The sequence below is a fragment of the Amphiprion ocellaris genome, chromosome 1, assembly GCF_022539595.1.
Source record: "Amphiprion ocellaris isolate individual 3 ecotype Okinawa chromosome 1, ASM2253959v1, whole genome shotgun sequence".
In the NCBI taxonomy this organism is placed as follows: domain Eukaryota; kingdom Metazoa; phylum Chordata; class Actinopteri; family Pomacentridae; genus Amphiprion; species Amphiprion ocellaris.
Window position 1 is genome coordinate 29752344 of NC_072766.1, and position 24481 is coordinate 29776824.

General features: G+C 38.9%; 1 protein-coding gene across 2 annotated transcripts; it reads right to left on the reverse strand.

Moving 5' to 3' along the window:
- Positions 1–1157: 1157 nt before the first annotated feature.
- On the reverse strand, positions 1158–17606 carry bnc1 (basonuclin 1). Of its 2 annotated transcripts, none has more exons than XM_055011787.1 (5): positions 14602–17122; positions 9238–9340; positions 7322–7557; positions 3838–5930; positions 1158–2871 (listed from the first exon to the last, which is right to left on the reverse strand). In XM_055011787.1, exons 1-5 carry the CDS (start codon positions 14611–14613, stop codon positions 2070–2072), a joined length of 3246 nt encoding a protein of 1081 aa, XP_054867762.1. In that variant the 5' UTR covers positions 14614–17122; the 3' UTR covers positions 1158–2069. The 2 variants fall into 2 exon arrangements, with proteins under 2 accessions (XP_054867762.1, XP_023119156.1); XM_023263388.3 differs by lacking the exon at positions 14602–17122 and adding an exon at positions 17161–17606 and having other exon boundaries at positions 1159–2871.
- Positions 17607–24481: the final 6875 nt, after the last annotated feature.

Here is a 24481-nt window from a genome sequence, read left to right on the forward strand (position 1 = left end):
TTCCAAATGGTGTGCAACCAAATACTGAGTTGAGGGTGCCAACAATTTTGTCTGGCCCATTTTTTGAGTTTTGTGTAAAATGATGTCAATTTTGGCTTTTTTCTACTGCTTTTTTGTGTTTTTCCAATGCACATGAAGGAAATAAATATGTGTATACCAAAAACATTTGTAATTGCAACAATTTCTGGGAGAAATGGTGTATTTTCTGAAAAAAGTCCAGGGGTGCCAATATTTTCAGCAATGACTGTACAAATGCAATTGCGTGGGGCATAAATGAACCAGGTCATGTACAGGGCTACTCTTGAAAACAGTCTCCATCCATCAGCTGGAAAACTCTTTCTTGCCTCCAACGACTGGATTTTCCAACAAGACAATGCTGCTTGCCACACAGCTAGGTCAATTAAAGCCTGGATGGAGAACCAGAACACTCAAACCATGCCTTGGCCTGCTGAGTCACCAGATCTAAATCCAGTTGAAAACCTGTAGAAAATCATCAAACATAAGATGGAGAACCACAAGCCCAAAAACAAAGCAAATTTGTTTGAATTAGTGCAACAGGAAAGGGCTGCTGTGACAGCAGAACAATGTCCGAAGCTGGTGGAGAACATGGCAAAGATGCATGGCGGCAGTCATAAGAAACAATGGTTATGCAATCAAGTACTAACTCCTGTGTGGATCATGTGACTAAAACAGACAGAAAAGAAAACATGGAAAAGCACTATTTTTGGCAGTACAATTCCATAACTCTTGATGTAAGAACGCAAGTGATTTTGGTTATTATCAAGAAAACCATGGAAAATGGGTAGATATTTGCTCTTAAATTAAACTCTTTTGAGCTATTTTTGTTGTTATCATTATATTTGTCCAAACAAACGTATCCTTAGTTGTACCAGGCATTAAAATGAACAAGAAATTGAAAAAGGTGGTCTAATATTTTTACCATGAGTGTGTATATATATATATATATATATATATATATATATATATATATATATATATATATATATAATATATATATATATATATATATATATATATATATATATATATATATATATATATATAATATATATATATATATATATATATATATATATATATATATATATATATATATATATATATATATATATATATATATATATGTATATATATATAGTTTTTAAATATTTTGTCATGTTAAGACAATGCCTGAATACTGCTGTTGGCCAGTCTCTTAATACTGCATACCCCTCACACACGTGTGAACTAAGAATAATCTTTGGTCAACATTAGCAGTATGCAACAAATACAACAGTAAGACAGATCATAAAATACTATACAATAACTTACTGGTCAAGCTTACAACATTATAGTTTTTTTCTACAGGGACTCGTTTTGGAGGCCATTGTTCAAATAAATGAAATGACACATAGAAGTTACTTCACGACTGTTCTTGATAAATACATTATGCACAACTTCATAGGGAAGATGTGGAAATCTGACAACAAAAACACTAGAAAAAATCTTACATCAGAAAATTTTATGACTTAACTCTCAGACAACACACGGGAAAATCTGTCTATTTAAATGAAAATTTTCAGGTTTAAATTGGCCTAGAATGGCAAACCGATACCAAAAAATCAGTGCTGCATTACAACGAAAGATTTGATCAGTTAACACTGAAAACATTATTATTATGATTATTGTTATTATTATTATTATTATTATTATTATTATTATTATTATTATTATTATTATTATTTATTGACCGGTCTATGTTTTGGTGTTATGTTATTATTTGTAAACACTGACAGACACATGTAATGACTCATCAATTTTGCATTGCAACAAAAAAAGCAACAACACTATTTCCAAAAGAAAGCTGTATTTGACACAACAAATGAATTCTTGACTGTGCTTTCTTTTTATCTGTTGCTTTTTTCTGAAATATGACAACAGATTGGACCATGGTATGGAATTTAAAAGCGTTAATTAATGAGCCTTCTTTAGGTGCCCCAAAAAGAAAAACAATCAAAAGAAAATTAGAATAAAAGAAATCAGTCATGTTGGCATTTAAGATCAAATTCTTATTCCTGGTCTATTGTGGCACCTGAGCTAACAGTGAGGTTCCTGTGGAGATTTGGGTTCTGGCTGTGTCTGTTTCTGCTTCGTACAGAGGAGAAGGATGTGTCACAGCCAGGGACTTTACACTTGTGAAGCAGTCGTAGATGGACAGTCTTGTAATGGGCTCTGAATGTGCCCTTGTTGCTGTAGACCTTTTGGCAGACATGGCACGTCATTGGAGATCCACCCCCACCACCTTGAAGCATACCTTGTCCTCCACCACCACTGCCAAGGGTTCGCTCTCCTCCAAGTGCCAACTCCTCACCTCCAGCCCTCCCCAGGCCAATCCCATCACAGCTTTCATCGCTGTCCTCCATGGGGAGTGCTTCCCCATCCTCTCCAGCCCCTTCCCCTTCCTCAGTACCAGCGCCATCTGAGTCCCAGGAAGATTGAGCACTGCCGTTATCACAAGGTGGAGCAGAGGAGGAGGTGCTCAGGTCCAGGACTGCCCCATCCTCCACACCTCTGCCACCTTCTTCTCTTCCTAATCCCTCCATCTCTCTTAAGGGAGGTGCACCGGCACTGTCTGGTGTAGTAGACACTTTGCTCATAGGGAAGACCAGGCCCATGCGGTTGTGTCCTCGAAAGATGACAGAGGTCTGGCTGGTTTGGTCTCGATGGGGAAGATCTCTATCCCGCTGATCTTGACAGTTGTCCAGGACAACAGAGTCCCTGTCTCTACAGTGGGGCGAGTAGGCGGGGTTAGCTGTGGTGAGTGAATCTTTGGTCAGCAGCTTGTGGTGCAGATTCAAATTTGCACTGTGCCTGCAAATAAACAAATACATAAACACCTTAAAGCACCACTATAAGGTATGCTTTTATTCCTAAATTTTTCATTTTCTAATGTTCCCTTCATCCTTAAATGTTAGAGTAAAAGGAAGGTGCAGGAACCTCTCCTACTCTACTTAATTCTATTTATTTTAATCTGCCAGCTATATTCCACTTTTTTTTTTTAACAAAAATTAGAGCTAACAGAGCAAATGTAAAGATCAAGCAAAGAAAAAGGATGCTTTAACAAGTCCTTTGTATCAAACCCAATCAATTCAACATCTATAAGGGCCCCCTTTAAAGCCTCTAAATGTCTACTATATCTATGTATGTGTTACAATGGGTCAGACATACTGCTCATATTTTCTGTTTCAGCACAGAGTCTGCACAAATCCCATGCAGGCATGGGAAAATGAAATTTTATTGCAGCTACATGAATATGGAAAGTATTTTTTGAGTTTGCTACATAATTAAAAAACATTAATCTGAAAGTCTACCATGAATCCCTTATTTAATTGCCAGCTGGATGTGTTCAACGGCAATACCTTAGATTTGGGATATAAGATAATCCTTTATTGCTTCCCACGTCCGGGGAAATTTCCATTGTTACAGCAGCAAAATCTGTCACAGCAGCACTAAATATATGTATAATAATAATAATAATAATAATAATAATAATAATAATAATAATATGTACAATATATATAAGAATGAAGAATGACAATGAATAAATACAGTATTACTACACTATAAACTATAAACAACAGCAACAAGTGGCTTGTGGAATAAATGTAACTGTAAAAGTGCAAGATGCCAGCAGTGCAAAAAATTGTGCAGATTTTACCATGATTTGAGATATAAACGCTTTCCTCTTTGGAAACTATTAAAAAGTAAACTTCTAAAGTCTGTCAGCAATCTTAATAAATTGTGTCAGACCGTAAAGTACATATTGTGGCCTCTCACCTGTCCCGGCTCCTGCGTGAGGGGAAGGCAGCATTACAGCCATCCACTGTGCATATGTGAGTCTCTTTCAGGTGGACATTTTGGTAGTGCATCTTGACACTGTAAGGATTTTTAAAGGTCTTACTGCAGATCTCACAGTAATGTGGCAGGTCAGTGTTGGGGTCAAGGTGAGACAACCCTGAGTCACCATAGTCATCTGCACATCCATCAGATCCCTCCCTCTCTATGTGTTGGATAGCACCCCCATTAGTCAGCCTGTGTTCACCGTCATCCCATTTGAGTGCTGAGATCTTGTCAGCTACATGCAATAAATGTGTGTGCTCCCTCTCCTCCTTTTCTTCATTGCTATTGGGTTCCAGACAAAATAAGTTGTTGTCACAGTGGTTCTCCATCAGCCTGTTTTCAAAGGGGGATGATGCACAGGTGATGACCCCTGTTTCAGTTTGTCTTGGTCCGTCATCTTTGTCCTCACTCTCAGTCATTTCGCTGTCTAAGGTTTGCTCTGACAGATGCTTCGTACCATCTGTTTTCTTTTCTTTGCCAGTGCAAGTCTCTCTTGACTCTTTCTCCTCCCCAGCTTGTCTTAGGTATATATGCCTTTCTGCTTGGCTGCCATCACACTCATTCCTATCCCTGCCACGAAACGGAGCATCATCTTCAGAGCTGCTTTCCTTATCCATCTGCTCATCTTGCTCTACCATCTCCTTTTCTATCTTTATTGGCATACTTGACTTACGAGACTTTTTCTTTGGTATAGGGTCTGTCGTGCAGGGCTCAGGGGCTGAGATGGGTTTGACGGGTACAGAAGAAGACAACAGAGGAAGGGAAGGTAGTGTCCCTGGGGTGTTGGCAAGTTCTGCTGGTGATACCAGGCTTCGGTAGAAAGGCAGTACTGGTTGTACTGTTTTTAAATTGGGAAAAAGAATACCACTTTGACCCATGCCGGGGAATGAGCTACTGTACAGTTTTGATCCAGTGTCCACATGGCTCACCATGTAGCTGGACACAGATTTATGGCTTTCTGCAGAGCAAATGGGGGTACCGTAGTCATGCCTTTTCTCTCCTTGAGAAGTCTCATCAGCAGACAAGCTCCCCCGCAGATCTTTGTCCCGGTTGTTTCGGTTCATGGGCATATGTAGCCGTGGGTTCGGGTTGGCACTATGGCGATTACGACTGCGGAGTGAGCTGAAAACCATGTTGCAGCCCTCGATGGTACACTTGTGCTTAATCTTCAGGTGCACTGCATTGTAGTGGATTTTTAGAGTGCCTTTATCATAGAATGTCTTCTCGCAAGCATTGCAAAATACACGGCCCTTCTTCAGAGAGCCTCCTCCTGCACCACCTCCTGAGACCCCTCCATGGCCACTTCCATTCCTGTCAAGAGAGCGAAGCTTGCCCTCAGGTGACATTGGTGTTACATCAGAGCTCACTGAGGGTGTGCATGGTGTGGAGGGTCCATCTGAGTAGTTATCACTAGTAGAGAACTCCTCAGCTTCGATCTTTGTGTTAGTGGAGAGTATGTCTGTTGGCTTGTCTCCACTTTGGTCTAGATCAGCAGTGAATGACACAGAGCTGGAATCTAGTAGGGCAGTCTCTGAAGGATGTGAAAGAGGGAGAGGATTGTCCCTCCCTAAACTGTCCTGAACTTGATCATCACGTCTATGACTCTGCAGCTCCACTGACCCACGGCATGGCTGCTGGTGCTGGTGGTGTTGCTGGTGCTGCTGTTGCAGTGCCCCTCCTGGTGAGCCCAGATATGGAGCAGGAACAGAGCCTAGCAGCTGAAATGGCAGCATGAAGGCCATACTGTTGATAAAGTTCTCAAAGTGGTGCATGCTGTTGCCACTTATTTTATCAACTTTGGATGTAGACAGGTTGGCAGTGGTTCGAGGTGTGGTGCGTTCAATGAAAGTCCGAATATCTGAGTTGGTGCGGGTACTGGGTACCAACACTGCCTGGCCCTCTTTGTCTTGTAGAGCCATCAGCTCCACTATGGATTTGGTCTCACCAAAACGCAGGAACTGCTGCAGGGTGGCAATTTCTTCCTCAAATGTCATGATGGCCCAACGGTCCAGCACCTTTCCTGCAACATCCTGCAGGCAGTGCAGAAAGAAAAGGAACAGGAACATGGTACAGGAGAGGGGAGAGGGCAATGGTATGAAATAGATTGCAGAGGATTGGGAAAGTGAAAAAAGAGAAAGGACAGAGCAATTTCATCATCGGCTATAAAGTTGGGTTGCTCATGCATATTCACAGAGTGGATTATATGACACACCTTATAAAGCAGATTGGCAGAGCAGCTAAATAAAGGAATCAGATGGAGTGTTAATACAAGCAGGCAGTGCAGATCCCAGAGAACCCTCATTACAAAGGCACACAGTGTTTCATCTCGCAGGTCATTTCTCTTCATTTAAATCATGTACATTTGTTTGCTCTGCATCAGCAGAAGGAGAAGTAGAACAGTACAAACAGACACTCACCTACATTGTGGTAAAAACATATGAACAAGCATACTACCAGACACATACACTTATGTGCAGTCCGAAAGGTATGCAAAGATAAATACAAGCACAACATGCCATACATACATATAGTCAGGGAGGGGTGATCAGAAGGCGCCTCACATTGATCTAGTGGGTCCTTTCTCCCTTTTCCCAGCAGTAATCACATGTGAGTTTGGGGGTCTTTGAAATGGATGAGCGGCCTTATGCCATAAAAGTGATTAATATTTCATCACAGAGCATTCATTGGGTGCCTGTCGAGCTTTCTGGCTCTGCTTGCACCATTAGATGAGCTAACATGAATTAAACGCAGCCCAACTTCAACACTTGATGATCTACTAATCCAAGTGAGATCTTGCACTGACGCAGAGGCTGCAGTCAGTTTGGCACTGGCTTGAGAGGAAATTTGGAGCAAAAGACATAATATTTACAATTCTACCCAGCACACTTGGGAGACCTCCCAAAGCCGGTAGTACCACCACTACAAGCAGTTGTATTAGCAGGGTATCAAGAGAGTTTGTGGCAATGGTCAGTATGTCACATTTGTGTTATCTCCTGACTTCTGCCAAGCTCTCTAGACTCCACTTCTCCTGCCTCAACTTCTTCAGACATTCTTTCAGTCCCTCCCTTCATATATTTTCAGGCAGACAACCATGTTTTTCAGGTGTCTGACTCACACATGTCTAATGGTAGAGATACAAAGATATAGATACATAATTAATGGAACTCTTTACTCACACTGTACATTCATAAAAATATTTTAAAGTTTCAACTCTATTTCTCTCTACAGTTCCAACATTAGGCTAAACTTGTACCAGGGAGTGTTTCGGTCTTCTCATCTGACTCTTGAAACTAAATAAGCATTGAAGTATTTCTTTAAATCAGCAAATTTGTCTTTTAAGCATATGCTAATGGAGGTAATTATAACAATATATAGCCCTAAACACACAGAAACAGTGAGAGGATTTCTCCCCACTGCTCACCTGGAGCACATATCCTCGGATGTAGTCCTGCAGTGTCCAGTCAAGTGCATTGAGGATCTGGATGACTTCTTCCTGCTTGAGAACAGAGAAAAGGCGGTCCAGGAGGATCTTGAGGCGGATTGGGATGGCTTGGGTGCCATACAGCATCAGGCTGCATATATCGAACACCACATTGGAGTGCACGATCTCCACCTGGCTGCTCTGGTACATATGGTGCACCTTCAGCTTGCTCAAGGCTAGAATACACATGCCAGATTAAACTTGATTAGGGTAAATGAAACTGAACTGTCTCTCCCCTGATAGAAAGAAAGAGCACTGACAGAGCAAAGTGAAATAAAGCAGGTTTTTAAGAAGTGAGAATGGGAAAAAAAAAAGGGTTAGACCAATGCAGCAATTTCAAAATATAGGAAGCAAGGACTATATCATCTTATCATCTTAGAGAGAGCTCTGTGTGTGTCTGTGTGTGTGTGTGTGTGTGTGTGTGTGTGTGTGTGTGTGTGTCTAGGAATAAGTAATAAGTACAGTATTAGAATAATACAGTAAACAAGAAAATTATTTTTAATGTAAAATACAGTGTGTATACTCCATTAATATTATCAAAGGCCAATACCTATGAAATACGATCATAATGCTAAATAGTGGATAATGTCATGGAGTATGACAGTGCAGGGCTAAAGGGAGGGTGATTCACACAGCATCTATGTTAAATGAGTAGAAAAACAATGCAATTGCTTGAGGCAATAGTAGAATTATTGTAAATAACCAAGACTCTTGCTGAGAGGTCTACTAAGCTCTACACCATATACTGCTTCCAGTTATATCACAGAGAAGAAACAAAGCTTCCATGACCATTAAAATCCACTTCATGACAACAAGCATCTAGTTTAAGAGAAGTGTGGTCTCAACTCTGGTTCATGCTGGAACTTAGAATATGATCAATATTAATATACAGTAATTACAGTACTATTCCAAATGATAGTCTTCTGTGTTTACAGTATGTAAATGCAGTACAGAATAACACCAATGGTAGCATAGTGACAGAACTGTGGTTGTAAATGCTTCATGGATCTACTTAAAGTCTTGGTTCATCCATATTCCAAAACAAATTATGTTTCTCTCCAAAATATTTTCTGGACTATATACAAGCATATAGTTTACATTTTATCTGTCCACGTTTTGAGATTTCAATCACAATACAATAGAGGTGAATGTGGTGGTCATAGTACTAGAGGATTTTAATAGTAACATCCAGAAGTGTAGAATCTGAAGACCTCAGACTTTAATATTATCTACAAGGGAACCTTTTGACAAAAAAGAGAGGAAAAAAGATAGACGACATGTCAGACCACGTTATTCTGATGTAATGACTATGTCTGGGTCTACAAAAACAGGGCAAAACTCTTAGCTCGGCAATTATAAATGCTCATAACTGTGTTACAAGAATAACACGATAAGGCAACTTATTATTTTGGATCTGAATTTCTTTAAATCTATTTAAAAGGAATAAAACACAAAAAGCTAATTTAACAGCAACATTTATTTATGTAAAATGTAATGCTGTTTCTCAATTGAAGGCCTGACTTGGGATGAGAGTTGTGACTTTATTGCCAGCACATGAGACGTTTTTGTGATGCACAAAACAATAAATTTGTTCCACCTCTGAAACATGTAAAATGTCTGGTCATTCTGGATAACCCACAAAGCACATTGTCAATGCCTTTTTAGAAAAAGTTTATGAAATCTTTATACTAATAAAATAGTCCAAAGAAAAACTGTGGACAATACACTATTGTCTCTTTATGGAGTCAGTATAGAGTGTGTTCTCTATATTGGGGCTACCACATTTTAATTTAAATTCACCTCTACTGCATTTAAACACAGGCAAAAATTTAAGGGACGAAACCTTGAATACTTACCATGTGCTACCCAGCCATGCTTGCAGTTTTCACACTGCCTCCTCTTCAGCTTCCCCGGCTTGAAGCTGTCACAGTTACAATTCATCAAAGTGCAGCAGATAGCCTATTACAAATATAAATAAATAAACACACAGGATGTAAAAATATAATTTGCGAATTTATTCCTACATTTTTAAGACCATACAAGTTAACCAATCCACATTTTTACAGCACACACCGTATTAATTTGGATTTGCTCACTTCTAACTAGGTGATTATTGCCTTAAATTCCTTCTTAGTTTCTTTAAAGTCTTTAAAATCAAACCGCAACAAATGTGTATTCAGTATTTTCTTATTCATGTACTACTATGAAGCCAGTAGTTGCTGTTTGTATGGCTGCATCATTCCATGCATTTTAAATATTGTAGATGTCTTGCACAGTTTGTTTACATTTTTACCAAATTTCTTCCAGGGATATCTGATATTGTTGGCAACGTCTTGAGTCGAGTCTGAGCCACTACTCCAGTATAAAAAAAAACAAGCTTCCATTTGGGGGATAGCATTTCTTCCAAGTTTCTGACATCAAAGATTTGACATTATTAATGCTATGGCATTTTCATATTTTATATAATTCCAAAGAACTACTATTTGTAAGTGGCTACATTTCCATACATTTAGGAATGCAACATAAAAACACTGATAGAGAACATGCATTCTAATCTCATCCTTGTGTTACTGTGCAGTCAAGAAAAAGTGTCAGTCGTGTGCACACATGATGAACATGATGGCCTTAAGTAATTTTACTTTCCTGTTGTGTATCGCTTGCTTTGCACTATGAGAGCACCGTTAGCACAGGTGTGTGTGGTTGTCTAAAGCTCATCTCAATCAGTCACATGAACACACACAGGTCAGAGGACTTAATGTCTTAATTCATATACTCATGGGTTCTGTACTTTCAGGAAAAGGGTACAGAAAAGCAGATCAACAAATAGAGTCAAAGTGAGGAGTGAATAGCAGCAATGAGTCAAGATTTCAGAATAGCTTCTAACTTAGCGCCATTCGAGAGGATTCCAGCACACAAATACACTAAAAATGACTCCCCTTCCCGTTCTCTCCACCTTTGCACAACAAAAAAACCCAGAATCATTTATACACTAGGAAGGGAAGGAAAGCATCATCAGATTTATGATCAAAGCCACTGTTGTTAGTGGTACATGCTGAAAACCTTGGGGTGACTGCGTGATGCCACCTCTGTCCCTCTGCATCTATAATGCATGATCAGTGGGGTTTTAGTATACATGAGCAGCATGCTTAGCTCCTTGCTGGAGCTCACTTACTCTCCACAGGCAGCAAAGGTGGAAAACTGTGGGTGGATAGGTAGGGAGCCTCCTCCTCATTTAGTCAGTGACTTGGTTCTGTGCTTGAGGCTGAGCTTGTCCTTGAAATCTGGGATCACATTATTTCACCTTACAGTAACCTCTCATTACGATAAATAAACTGACCTGAGATAAATGTGGCAGCAGCTACCTGGCCTTGAAACACAGTGGTAGCTCTGGCTTTCATGTCCCATGACATCCGTTTGCTTTACTTTTCTCTCTATAGCCCGTTTTATATCCTGACTGACCAACTCAGCCTTGTCAAGACAGTGGTGAGGTGTAAAAACCCCTTTGCTCATCTATCAGTAAAGTAATCCCATCATGACAGTGCACCACGACCCGACACAGTCCAATTAGTCTAATCCCATTCCGCTGTCAGTGCACACACTTCCTGCTGCTGCCCACCTTAATATAGATCTCAATCAGATGCCCCACTTACTCACACACACATTCCAATGCAGAGTGTACACACATCATTTATCTTAATTAATGATCCATTTGATAAATGCCTGAAAAGAAAAAGAAGAAGGAAACATGGCAGCGCAGGGCAAGCCAATGCAAAAGCAGCTCTTGGTGACACAGCATTCCTTTCTAAATAGACCCTGATAGTGTGACTGTGTGTGTGTGACTGTGTGTGTGTGTGTGTGTGTGTGTGTGTGTGTGTGTGTGTGTGTGTGTGTGTGTACATGTGCTAAAGAGCAAATATAAGTTTTAAAATAAATTTGTTCAATGAATCAAATAATGTTACAAGCACGCTCATGAATGTCACAGAAAAAATGCATTTTGTAAGTAACTGCATCTGCTCCTACTATATACTTACATAGATGTTGCCTCGTGAATTGCCTTCTCTGTACTTTCTTTATGTGTATGAAATTGTAGGGCACTTTTGAAAATTATCACCAATTTTTTTTAATGGAAAATCATATTCAGTCTTGATTTATATGTTTTGGTTATGTCAACAATCCTCAATTCCTCAGTGTCTGTCTTAACTTGTTTGAGAGACTGCACACAAGTCAAGTGTGTAGGATGGATGGACACTGAAGAAAGACAAAGTGTGCGGTGTGGTGAAGTGAAGACAGGGATGCCATAAAGACAGTGTCAATATTCTATGATGTCCCATTCCTGAGTGGAATAACAGACACTCTGAGGCACTGGTGGGTGTGTATGAAATATCATTTGTTAGTGGGATTTTACTGTTTATTTTGCATTATTCCATAGTAAATTAAAATCTTATGATAAACTGTTTAATTAAAATCCTTTAAAATTCAAACCCAGCTGTTTCCTGGGTTTCAAGAAGTGATCAAAATAGTTTTGTTTCAAACGGTTGTATGCTATTGAACAATGTTTAGAGTGAAAGTTACATTACAGGTTTAAAAACAATGTTTGTCAATATAAACTCTACACAAAATATATTATGTATGTAAAACAGAGACATAAATTAAAAAAATAAAAGCTATGTTCTGTCTGAGCATAGTGGAATGTCTTCTCCGTCCCACCGCTGGGCTCCAGCCACACAATATCCTTCACACACGCACGCACGCATGCACGCACACACGCACGCACGCACAAAAGAAATAAGAAAATATTGTCTTTGCTGGCTCTTAAAATGAAGTCTCGATATGTCTTGAAAAACCACAGTGCTTTAGACATTCAATAGAATTGAACAGCTGCTGGGATAGAGACAGTTCAGGCATGGATAGGTACTTGTTTTTATTAATGCACTGGAAAATAATCAATCAGCAGCATCATGGCACTAACAAGGGAAAACAAGCGGTGCTGGTGCCAAAGAACGAATAACACCAGGGCTATCAGCAGCTCTGTGAAAGAGGGAGATTGACCATGATCAAATTTTACCATCAGTCATTAATCAGTTAATGAGACCATTAATCAGCGAAAAAAACAAGTTTTCCTGATGGGAAATATAAGTGATCACAGATTAGCATAGATATTATTAATAACATATATAATTTTTTTTTTTTTTTGCTGAAAACAGGGGCCATTTGTAATGCACCCACAGGTGGAGAGCTCTGCTAGAAAAATTGTATTGAACTTACTGTTTGCTGTGATTCCATTTTTTCTTTATAATATTGTGTAAGTCCCTATTAACACAAGGCACTGGCTTCCTCCCACAATCCAAGAATATACGGAGGCTAACTAGTGACTCTAAATTGTCCGTAGGAGTGAACATGAGTGTGATTGTCTCTATATGTAGCCCTGTGATAGACTGGTGACCAGTCCAGGGTGTCCCTTGCCTTCACCCTAAGTCAGCTGGGATAGAGTCCTGCTCCCCCATGACCCTAATGAGGATTAAGCGGGGTATAGATAATGGATGGAAGGAAAATTAATGCAAGTTGTGTGGCTCAATTGCAAACTCAATAAAGGCAAAGTGCTTACAGAATTTTACTTTTTCACAAATACATAAACAAAAAATCAGTGGATGCAGCTTTTTCTCGGGCATAATTTATAAAGCTGTAATTAGTTGGCACTAATGTAGTTATCAAACATTAATAAATGGCTTACTAATGGTTTATAGATTAGTTGCAGGCGATAACTAGATTAATGGTTTATAATTGTTTATAACTGATTTCTTAACTATTATCATAAAGTAGTTTATAAAGGGTGCTTTGTTAGAAATTTAGCACATCTCTTGATAGATCAATTAATCAAACTCTTATCAACAAATAGTCAAAATGACAGATTTACAAAAAGAATAGTGATTCTTCTGTAACAACAGGACAATCTGCCGTTTTATCAGTTTTATATCATTATAAAGTCTGTATGCTGGATTATGAATTTTTGCCTATATGAATGATTGGGAATTTTTTGTCAAACATAAAAAGCATTCTAAAAAGTAATTGTAGGCTCTGTAAACATATAATGGACAATTTGTCTTTCTATAGCTTGAAAATGACGAAACAGTTAGCAAATTCATTGTTAAAACAATCAATGGATTAATCAACAATAAAATTTAAAATTCCATAAAGGTAAGTGCTAGCAAATTTGTGAGAAATATTTCTCAAAAATTGCTTTAAGTTACAGAGTAATAAATTTCAATTTTCAGATTTTTAAATGAAAAAGAAAACAACCGTTGAATGATATAAACAATTTAACGTATTGAGCACAGTTTGCTGAGTGTTTGCTGTATGTTTTGGTTGGGATAAAATAATCACTTAATCTATGTGCGTGTGTGTGTGTGTGTGTGTGATCGCGTACGCATATATTGTGTGTGTGTGTGTGTGTGTGTGTGTGTGTGTGTGTGTGTGTGTGTGTGTGTGTGTGTGTGTGTGTGTGTGTGTGTGCAAAGGTGTGCATATGCAACACAAACAACAAACACAGTCTCATGAATAAATCATGCCTTGACCAATTGTGTGGACAGCAAGGTAGTAAAATGTTAATTGATGACAAGTGTTAGTTAAAGCGAAGTTACGATTCATGAGTTGCTCAGCATGCATCCTCATCCTGCCTCAGCTTATGATTTACTCTCACTGCACAAAGACAGGAACAATCTCACATATGGCAGCAGAACAAAATCACCCACTTGTCATACCCTACACAAACCCTCAGCTGCAAAGGCATTCTATGTTCATTACCACTGTCTTTAAAGTAAACTGCATAACAGTAGTGACTTTTAGAATTCCTTTTAATAATAATAATAATAATAATAATAATAATAATAATAATAATAATAATAATAATAATAATAATAATAACAACAATAATAATAATAATAATAGCAATAGTAATAAAAATACAAACAAGAATAATACACCCTGCATGTTCCTTTAACAACAGGTTGGTCCTTAAAAGGAGAAGACAGAACCAGGAAAAGCATTTGCGAGTGCATGCACTAACAGGCTGTTTGAGCCTATTAGAAGTCCATACACCCCAACGACAGTGTGTAAAACTCATTTTTTCAAACTCATTCAGCAGTCAATCACAAGTAAGCACAAACACATACATACACTACATGTTTCACCACTAAAACACACAAAAGATAGCACAGCATTACCTGAAGATCCATGAGAAAATGGTTGGCTTCTTAAAAGAAAAATCTTAGAAGGCAAAGAAATGAGGTTGTGGTGGGGGGAAGAAGGAGGTGAGCCAAAGTTTCGTTGGCTTCCTGGTGTGTGTGGCTCCCCGTTAGGAAGTCACCAGGAGTGTTTGGCTCAGAGAGGGAGCAAATGAGGGGAACATGTTAGTACACTGAGTCTGAGAGAGTTTGGCTTCCAGCTATGCTCTGATTAATATCAGATCTCCCTCTCTCCTTGCCTGCCTCTTGACAATCTTGCCACATCTGGCTGACAAATCCTCAAAAGCCGTTTGGTGGCACCGCAGAGCAAGCACAAGGGATAGCTGCTCTTTGTGTGTGAGTGGAGTTTGGTGTTAAGGGGGTAGGTTGGGGCCAGGAGGGGCGGATCACAGCTCGAGGAGACACTGAAGGGGGTAAAACGCTGAAGCAAATGCACACACACACAGACACACAGACACACACACACCAATCCCCCACCCTACATTGGCTCATGGATGGACCATCATGAACCTAATGAAGCTGATGAAGCTTGCAGGCTATAGGTGCCAACACGACCAACACGACCAACACACACACACACACACACACACACACACACACACACACACACACACACACACACACACACACACACACACACACACAAACAAAAAAATCTAAATAATTTTAATGGTTTGCTTGAGCAATGACCTCTCACTCATTTGAAAACAGAAAAGCCAACCTGTTTGAGGGTCATAAAATGTGTGCAAAAGAAAAAACAAACATAACATTATGAAAATATGGCAGAGCTTGTTCGAAGAAGTTTTTAATTCTTTCGGATTTTGTAAAATAAAAGACTATCAAACACTGCTCTGAGATGGTTATATCCAACTTCTTTGCAATAACAATATCGACAAATAATGCACTTTACATCCCTAAAAATATCATAAAAATCCATCAGTGCATTTTTAGAGTCGTTGATTAATGAACATTTTGGTTATTGTCACACTAAAAACTGTCATTTTATCTCAAAGTCTAAAAGCATGTCTAAGATTTATGTTAATGTATTTCCAAAATATGGTATAACAAATACATTTGTTTTTCAATTAGCTGAAACATAAAAATTTGAAAATGCCCCCCCCCCAAACTTTACAGGACAGACAGCAGAGGTTTTCATTAAATGTGTGTTCCTCAAATATTATTTTGTAACTTAAAGTGCAGCCTGTGTGGGGACACTGCTCCATTCTGACGTGCACTAATCTAACAAGGATATAAATCACAATTGTTTCTCATCCAACACACACACATGCACACACGCGCACACACACACGCACGCACGCACGCATGCACACAGAGGAGTGAAGAGAGTGTTTTACTGCTACCAACACCACCACCACCACACAGGCAGCTCAGCTAATTGTTACATTATGGCTGTAACAAAACATTAGGCTGCTCTTAAATTACATTTCAATAGACTGGGGCCAGTGGCCAGTAGGCTGGGCTGCTGTGGTTCCTAAGCTACAGGACAGGCCAACAGACGGGTGGATGGAGAACAGGAACAGGTAAGGGCTGGGTCTGTGTTCCCTGTTCATTTGAATGAGACTTTATTCCTTTCAAGTGCTTGCTGTCTTTAAGATAAGAGTTGAACTGAAGTTTAGGATAACATATACCTGAACATGACACAGTGAATCTTCGATTAATAGAAGGCAACACAAAAATTCAAAAGAAATGAAAAGTTAAAATGCAGAATACAGTTTAAGAGGGTGTAATGTAGTCAAGAACAATAGAAGTGAATTATATTTCACAACACAGTCTGACTTGTCTGAACTCTTATCGTTTATGTAGAGTTGTCTCTGGATTCTTGGAAGGCATATAAGGACATTCTCTGGCCACACTGACTTGAGCAAGGATGCTCATTTTGACATTTTCATCAGTCACATGAAGATTTCAAAAGTTTGAGGGGAAGTTTAATTAACAGACTTGTTTTTCAAGAAAACTTTTCAAAAAAATGTCCACTACCAAAAGCTGGAATCAAATATCTTCTGAATCATATTCTCATATAGTTCCTAAATTAAAATTCAAATGCAACCAATTTTAGATTGTTTAATTTAGACAAAGTTTTTGTGGAGCTGCTTGTCTTTGTGGAAGAGTCAGCATGGGAGAAGGTATTATTAAGTACTAATACACAGATATCTTCATTTTGATGCCACTGTCACAAAATTTCCAGCGACACCCAGTCTTGTAGATCACTGTCTGATAACTTGTAATAACTAATTCTGTAGAAAATACAGATAAATACAAATGCTGTAATCATTAAGGTCCATATTGGCATGTCTCTACTTATGATTTTTTTGCACATAACTCGAAAATTCGCAGGTATACATGCATAAAATATCTATATTTCTTCTATTCTGCACATAGAAATTAGTCCCGCCTGTCACCCCAGTCTACAGAAACTCTGTCCAGCTCGTCTCTGTTAAACATATGCTGATCATGTGTGCAGGCGGTGAGTGTGAAAAGAGCAGACAGAGAAGAGCAATGAAAAGCCGTCTCTCTTACCTCAGCCATTGTCATTCAGTCGAATGTTTCCAAGGATACTGTGGAGTTTGCCATTCCCTATGAGTCCCACAAAACAACTGCCTCCAACTCTCCTGTCCACACAAGTACTAACGCAAAAGAGCCATCACACCCAGCAGCGTCTCCTCCAACAACAGACACACGCCACTCTCTCTCTTCTCATGCACACACACACTGAGCCACCAACACTCACTCCACAAAAAGAGAAAAAGTAGACAGAGTGCTTTTACACTCACTGCACGCACACACACACGCACGCACACACACCCACACACACACACACACACACACACACACACACACACACACACACACACACACACACACACACAGACACACACACTCCCCTCTTCTGCTTTCTCTTCTCTAATGTTGCTGTGGCCTGGCTCTAAACTACTCAAGATGTTCAGTATTCGTATGTCTGAGTTTGTATGTTGAAACTGGGCACAGGGGATTGGAATGAGATCCTCCCACTCGGCATTCTCACCTCAGGAGCTGCCTGCTCCCTCCCTAGCCGGTACACACACACTCACATGCATGCATAGAGGTGTTCATGCCCTTTCATGCGCGCAGACACACACATCTACCCCCTCAGAGTCACAGGGCAGTCCCCTCACAGCTGGTTGGAAGAGGGCATGACACTCATCTTTCACAGAGATTTGATCAAAAGGAATCACAAAGGCTGGAGGCTCTCCTAATGCAGTCAGGGAAGACTTGCCCCCCCCCCCCCCTTCTGAGTAATGCCCTAAATCAACGCTGCCCCTCTCGGTGCATACAGCCCTGTGTGCGTGTCTGGATTCACCTCAACACAGGTCTGTGAACAGCCTCCATAACAAGTTATGCCTTGTGCCGTCAGGAATGTGTGTCCGTGTTGAATGTTTCTCACCAAGAAAGGGACTTCAAACACAACAAAAACTGAATCTGTGTTATCTTTAAGAGTAGGTTGTCCTTGGGACTGATATCAAATCTTATTTTCCCACAGCGCACCATATAAAATAATAAGAATAAATAAAAAACATCAAAAGCTGTCACTGGGAGCCACCTGGGGTAAGAAAATGAAAAGTACTGTTTAAGTAAAAATTAGGTTAAATTTTTTTTTTAAATGCTGGTGTAAACCTTTACAGTAACCACAGCAATAAATGAGGAATGTGCTTGGCAGGCAGTGAAGAACTTTTGGTAAGTCTACAGAGAAAGTATACAGGAAATAGTAATGGTAGATTCTTTATTCATTACACTCTGCTTCTTATTAAATCTACACAAAGGTTATAGGTCACATTTATTTCATGGCATGGAAATGAGCAATGGTAAATGTTCACGTTATTGGAAAATACAAGATGGTGGTGTGATTGTGAAGATGGCCATGTGAGGGTTAAAAATGTAGATAGCAGCAGTATGTCCAATAATGTTGGGGTTCATTTCTTTGAACAATGGACTTCTGGCTGACATGAAACATTCAAGCTAAACTCGGATCTACTGCAGCTTCCTGAAAAATCACATTATTGATATTAGATTATTTTCATTACGCATTATTTTATTTTCTTCATTGATTGTTAGATAATTGTTTTAGTAAGTGCCTGTTTTCTAAAGCCATACGTGACATCATCTGACCAAAAGTCCAAAACACTGAGCTAAGAAGAGTATTGGACTGAGAGGGCTTTGCCTGGCAATGACTTAAAAAAAGAATAGCTTTTTTAAAAAGTATCCAATTCTTGTTATGTTAATCATTTCAGCTTTAAATTTTTCTCATTCATAACCACAAGCTGAATGTTGACAAGGACGCACTTCAGAACTACTAGCTGTAAACTGCCAAAAATGAGAAAGGGGATTTTAAAGTGTTGACAGGGTAAAACAGGGTGCTCAATTGCAAGAAAATCAACAAATGATGTATGCCTTCACAACATATGGTAAGTTCATCTACAGGATGATTCTCAGCTATTGTTCTGTTTGCTTTTTCTATCTTTGTATCTTCTCATTTCATCCCTCTTCTTACCCCTCTGTAGCAAAGGAAAAGTTCTGATGATTTTAGCCATTACAAGCATCTGCTAATCCATAAATTACACAGCAAGTTTAAACAGGTATATGTGGTCTGCCCTGCCTGTGGTATCTTCAAAGAGAAAGGGAGGTTAGGATTTTGCCACCAGGTGGAGACACATTTAAAGCAGAAAGTGCAAAACTGACTTTCAGACTATTTTTTCTTTTCTGAAAATCTTAAATTAGCCATACATCATCAACGGAGCACTCTTCACAGATTTACTGCACCACATTTGTATCCTTCTACTTGAATAATTATTTTTCTATATTTACCAACTGAAGGGGGTAAATCAAAAATTTAAAAAGGGGATGCTGGAGGGGGGAAGAGTGGTACTCATCCACTTTCCCCACCCACATTCTCCCAGTGAGGCGCTAAACCTGACAACCCTCCAATCATAAACCAAGCTTCTTCAACCTTTAGGCTTGCAACACCCCCTGACTTGACATTCATAAATTTGCCAAGCAGCCTCGCTCACTGATAAAAATACATCTAATGGGCCTTGAAGTTGGACATTAAAACTACATTACTTTCTACAGGAGATCAAAGCTGTTTTTATTCGTGAAAAACCCAAGATGTTATGAGGTTACATATATGGATAAGAGACATCCCGCCCAGGCGTGTATCGTAAGGTTGGAAAGCCCTCTGTTCTCCCTGCGGTCATCCAGGCAAGCAGATCCGCTTACCATCCTTGTATTTTTTCCATACCTAGGGGATGCATACCAAACACAGCCCCAGACCTGGCCTGGATTAGGTCTGCGCTGCTTGTCAGATTGCTCTTCCCTGGGCTGGAGCACCACAGACGTATTTGTGCCCTGGAGGCTGAGGGTGGAAGCTGCAGCTAAAACCACAGTAAATAAACTCCGTGTGCAGCAAAACAGGCCACACTGCCTCCTTACATGTCTGTCATTAGTTTTCTTGCAGGGAAGAGCAAAAGGGGTTTGTGCTTGAGCAGATGAGGAGAGCATTACACACTCTTTTACACTTTCTTTATGCAATGAAACTGAGCAAAATACCATCCGTCTGTACAAATGTACCCTGTTATGATTGGTTTAATGATACATTTGGGTGACTGGTCCTTTATCTAACATGACATGTGTCATCGACATATTCTATAAAGAATTTAGGGAGTATGTTTCATTTAGCTGTTTATCTTCCATTAAAGATGAAACTGCTGTCACATACCTAATGTGAATACAGTTTCTTTTAGTTCTTTCACTGTTAATTTGTTGATAACTCTGATAATCTAAATAAGAAAACAAATGTCCATCACAACTTCTTCAAGCCTTGGATCATTCATAAATATGTTGTATTGTACAACAGCAAAAATATTCCATTTGCAATGGCAAAACAAGAAAAGAAGACAATCTTTATCTGGAAAGGCTGGAACTTTCTCTGTCTCAATTTTTTTTGGACACAGCAAAGGTTTCAGAAAAAAATATTGCAAATTAATACTTTCGCAAGTAATTAACAAGTCATCTGTCTAATGTCCAATTTCAATTTATTTTTAAACAGTCAGTGACTGTCTCAGTCATGTTAATATGGGAGGAGTTGGTTTATTTATGTACATATTTGTGTATATTTTGTACTTTTACATGTCATTCCATGTCCTTAGTCAAGACAGACATTCTCGCTGTAAATCTCACAGAGTAGAAAGATTCTGATAGATGCTTTAATTTGAGATGAGATGGATTCAAACTAGTGCTGTCAAACAATTTCTTAAATCAGATTAATCACAGAGTTGCTGTGGATTAATTTAGATTCATGTTGATTAAATATTCAATAATTCATTTTTTATCTAAATTAATTACCAGACTGAAGAAAGAAGAGAATATATATATGCACTTAAAGTGTTTATTAAACACCTTTAAAGGTTCATGTTAGAATCCTCGACTAACACATGCTTCACCGAAGCTGGAAGTGCTTCGGTGAAAAGAAAACTCCCTCCTGCAAAATGGGCATTATTACTGTATGTCAGTCAACTGTTCCGTCTTGGGGTTTTTTTGTATTCAAATTTCCCACTGAGAGGGCCAACGTGCTGTTTAGTAGGGCCCGACCAATATGGATTTTTTGAGGCCTATTCCAATATTTGGCAGAAAAAAATTTGGATAACTGATTAATCGTCTGACTATTTTTTAAAAATATATAGTGAATAAAATAACTTCTTTTTTTGGTCCCTTAATGCTTACAAGAACAAAGATATGAATTACAAGCAGAACATTTTACTGTTTCACAATACTTTGTCCTTTAGTATTTGCTAAATAGTGACAGAGAGGAATATTCAAGCACAAAAATATGCAACAAAGCATTAAACCTCTGGGAAATTATATAACCTTAAAAAAAGAGTATCTATAAATGAGTTATGAAATACATCTTGGCTTGTACTTCTTGTTGTTGCAAATTAGAGGTAGGTTATATAAATATATGTTGTAAAAAAGCAACATAATAAGTGAAGTTACTGGCAAAACATTATTTATGCAGCCCTCTGTTGCCCTTTAACGTTAAATCACATTTCCTCTACTCCAGTATTTCTTTACCATGAAGTCAGGACTCATATGAACCAAAACAAAAACCAGAGACGCCTTTCTCAGTTGTCAAAGCATGTCATCTTTGACAGAGTTGCATTTTAAATATATAATGGTCACCAATAGTCCGACACTAATGTCACTCCATAACAACACACACAGTGAGTTGCTGTTACAGCCTGTATCATGTTATAGTATTTTCTGACAAAGTAAAACTAAGAGTGACATAACATCATGACAGTTGCTGAAGACAGACAGTAGTGTTAATCATTTTAACTTTAACTTTTTCTCTTAACTGAAACGGGAGACTTGAGTCGTTAATTTCACAGTGTTGTTTTAAACTTACCTGTCGGCTCAGCCCACTCCTGTAATGTTGCCTGGCTGTAGCTTAAACAGCGCAAGGACATCATTCTGCGTGACTCCGATATTTAACAGCATTTACTACTTTTTAAAAAACTATTCTTTATTTTACCAAGTAAGGTCAGTTGAGAACAATTTATCATTCTTCTGCATCACCTGGTCATCACCTGGCAAGAGGCCCCAGCAGGAAAAAAGATAACAAATAAACAATACATATACAAAAAAGGGCACACAAGTGTTTAGACAGAGATTAAAAACACCCTAAATTAATGTTAGCTAGTTTATAAGAAATTAAGAATATATCGCCATTTAATCAGCAAAACTCCGGCCAATGATGATTAATTTGAAAAGGGTTATAATCAGTTGATTAAATGGGCCGGCTGATCAATCAGTCGGGCCCTACTGTTTACCATCTTCCATTCCAAGTTGCTTGGCTCTGCCACTGCCCATTTGCGCATGTGCGACGGCAAGTCTACTTGTACAAACTGCCTGAAATGCGTGCCAGACAAGTTTCAGGGATTCTGAGTCATTCTGTGCTGCAGATACGTTAATTGCATTAAAAATTTTAATCCGATTAATCATGATTATGGATTAATCCTCATTAACTCGTTAATTTTGACAGCCCCAATTTAAACCTGTGGATGGTGTTTACTTCTGCAGATGTGGATAAGCAGTAAGTGATGCAGTCATGCAACAGTACATATGTGACTGTGTGTGTAGGAGATAGAAAATATTGTAACAAGAAAAAAGTGAAAAGAGCGCTTTCAGCATGCAGCATGAGGGGAGGTCAAAACTGTTCATGTGTGTGGGAAGCACAGGGCTTTCATAGAGATAGGTTTTATATAAAACGGTGTCCGTGAAAGCACTGTTAGCCACTGAGTGCACTTCAAATGTTAACAGAAGACCACAGGATATTAGAGCTTACAAATAATATATTCTTCTCTCTTAGTAAAGTTTAGAAGACATAGAAGTAAATATAAATGGAACTGATATTGATGGTGTCAAGTTCCGTACAGACATAGCAATTCCGCTGTATTCCACATTCTTTAATGTCACCTTTCCAACAGAAAATCATCCATGCCATTCAATTTCAATTTCAATTCAATTTTATTTATATAGCACCAATTACAGTCAAACTGTCTCAAGACGCTTTACAGAACCCATATGTCTGACCCCCAGAGCAAGGCCCAAGGCGACAGTGGCAAGGAAAACACCCTTTTAACAGGGAAAAAAACCTTGAGCAGAACCCGGCTCTTTATGTGGGGGGACCCATCTGCCTGCTGGCCGGGCGGGTTGAGAGGGACAGCTCTGTCTGTGCAGTTATTGTTACGCACATCAGTGTCTGAACTTGCTGGTGATGTTTCATTTGCCATAGGGAAATGCCATTTCTTTTGGTCCTGAAATATTAAATAAGAAATTCTGCATTTTATTTTAAAATTATGCGAACATATGGAGTGAACCACATGACATCCTGCTCAGTGCTGATACATCCCATGGTTGGATTTTTTCCTTTTTGTTATTACAAATGTCAGTGTCATTATGATTAGATTTCTACAAGCTAGTAGATTGTGGCAGCTCAGTGAGCTATAAAGATAAAATCTCAATAAAGAAAAAAAATCTGTTTGAAAAATTAGAGATGCAGTGACAACACAGGCCTTCTTTAAACTCAATCTGGGACAGATCATTTGTGAGAAATTTAATAGTAAATACATCTTATCTATTGTTGTGCAACTATAGACTGTATTGGAAAACACATACCATATTGTATTCCCACTTCAACTGCAGCTGTCATCTGTCCATCAGACTTACTTTATAAGCAATCATTAAAGATATGTCATTGTTAAATGTTACTTTCCACCAAGTTCTGAGAATGATTTATAGGGTCTGCTGAGATGAGGATGTTCTCCGGTATAGAGCTCTCCCAATTCTTGGGTCTACAGAAAAGCTGTCAAGAGTGGGATTTAGAAAAATGTGTGGTTCATTTAAGGAAAACTGATGAGAACCAGCTGCGCTCAGATTACAACTGAAAAGTGTCAGGATATCCCTCCAGAAGACATATAGGACATGCCTGCAGGTAAAGGTATTAGCCAGAACAAATAATAATCAGCAGCTCTGCACCTTTACACACACACACACATGCTGTTATTCATATCTCATTCATATCTCAGCTGTACATGATCCGATCTGGACCAAACTTCACATGATGCACAACAGTCTAGGTCTGAACACATCCACACTCATGAATTTAGAAATACTCATAGCGCCACCTATTGGCAACAGGAAGTTATTGTCATTGTATTTGCACTTATCATTGCCCGAAACTTTGCCATATCATTCTAGAAATTGGACAGCTCATTCTTCACACCTTGACGATACCACAGTGTGAAGA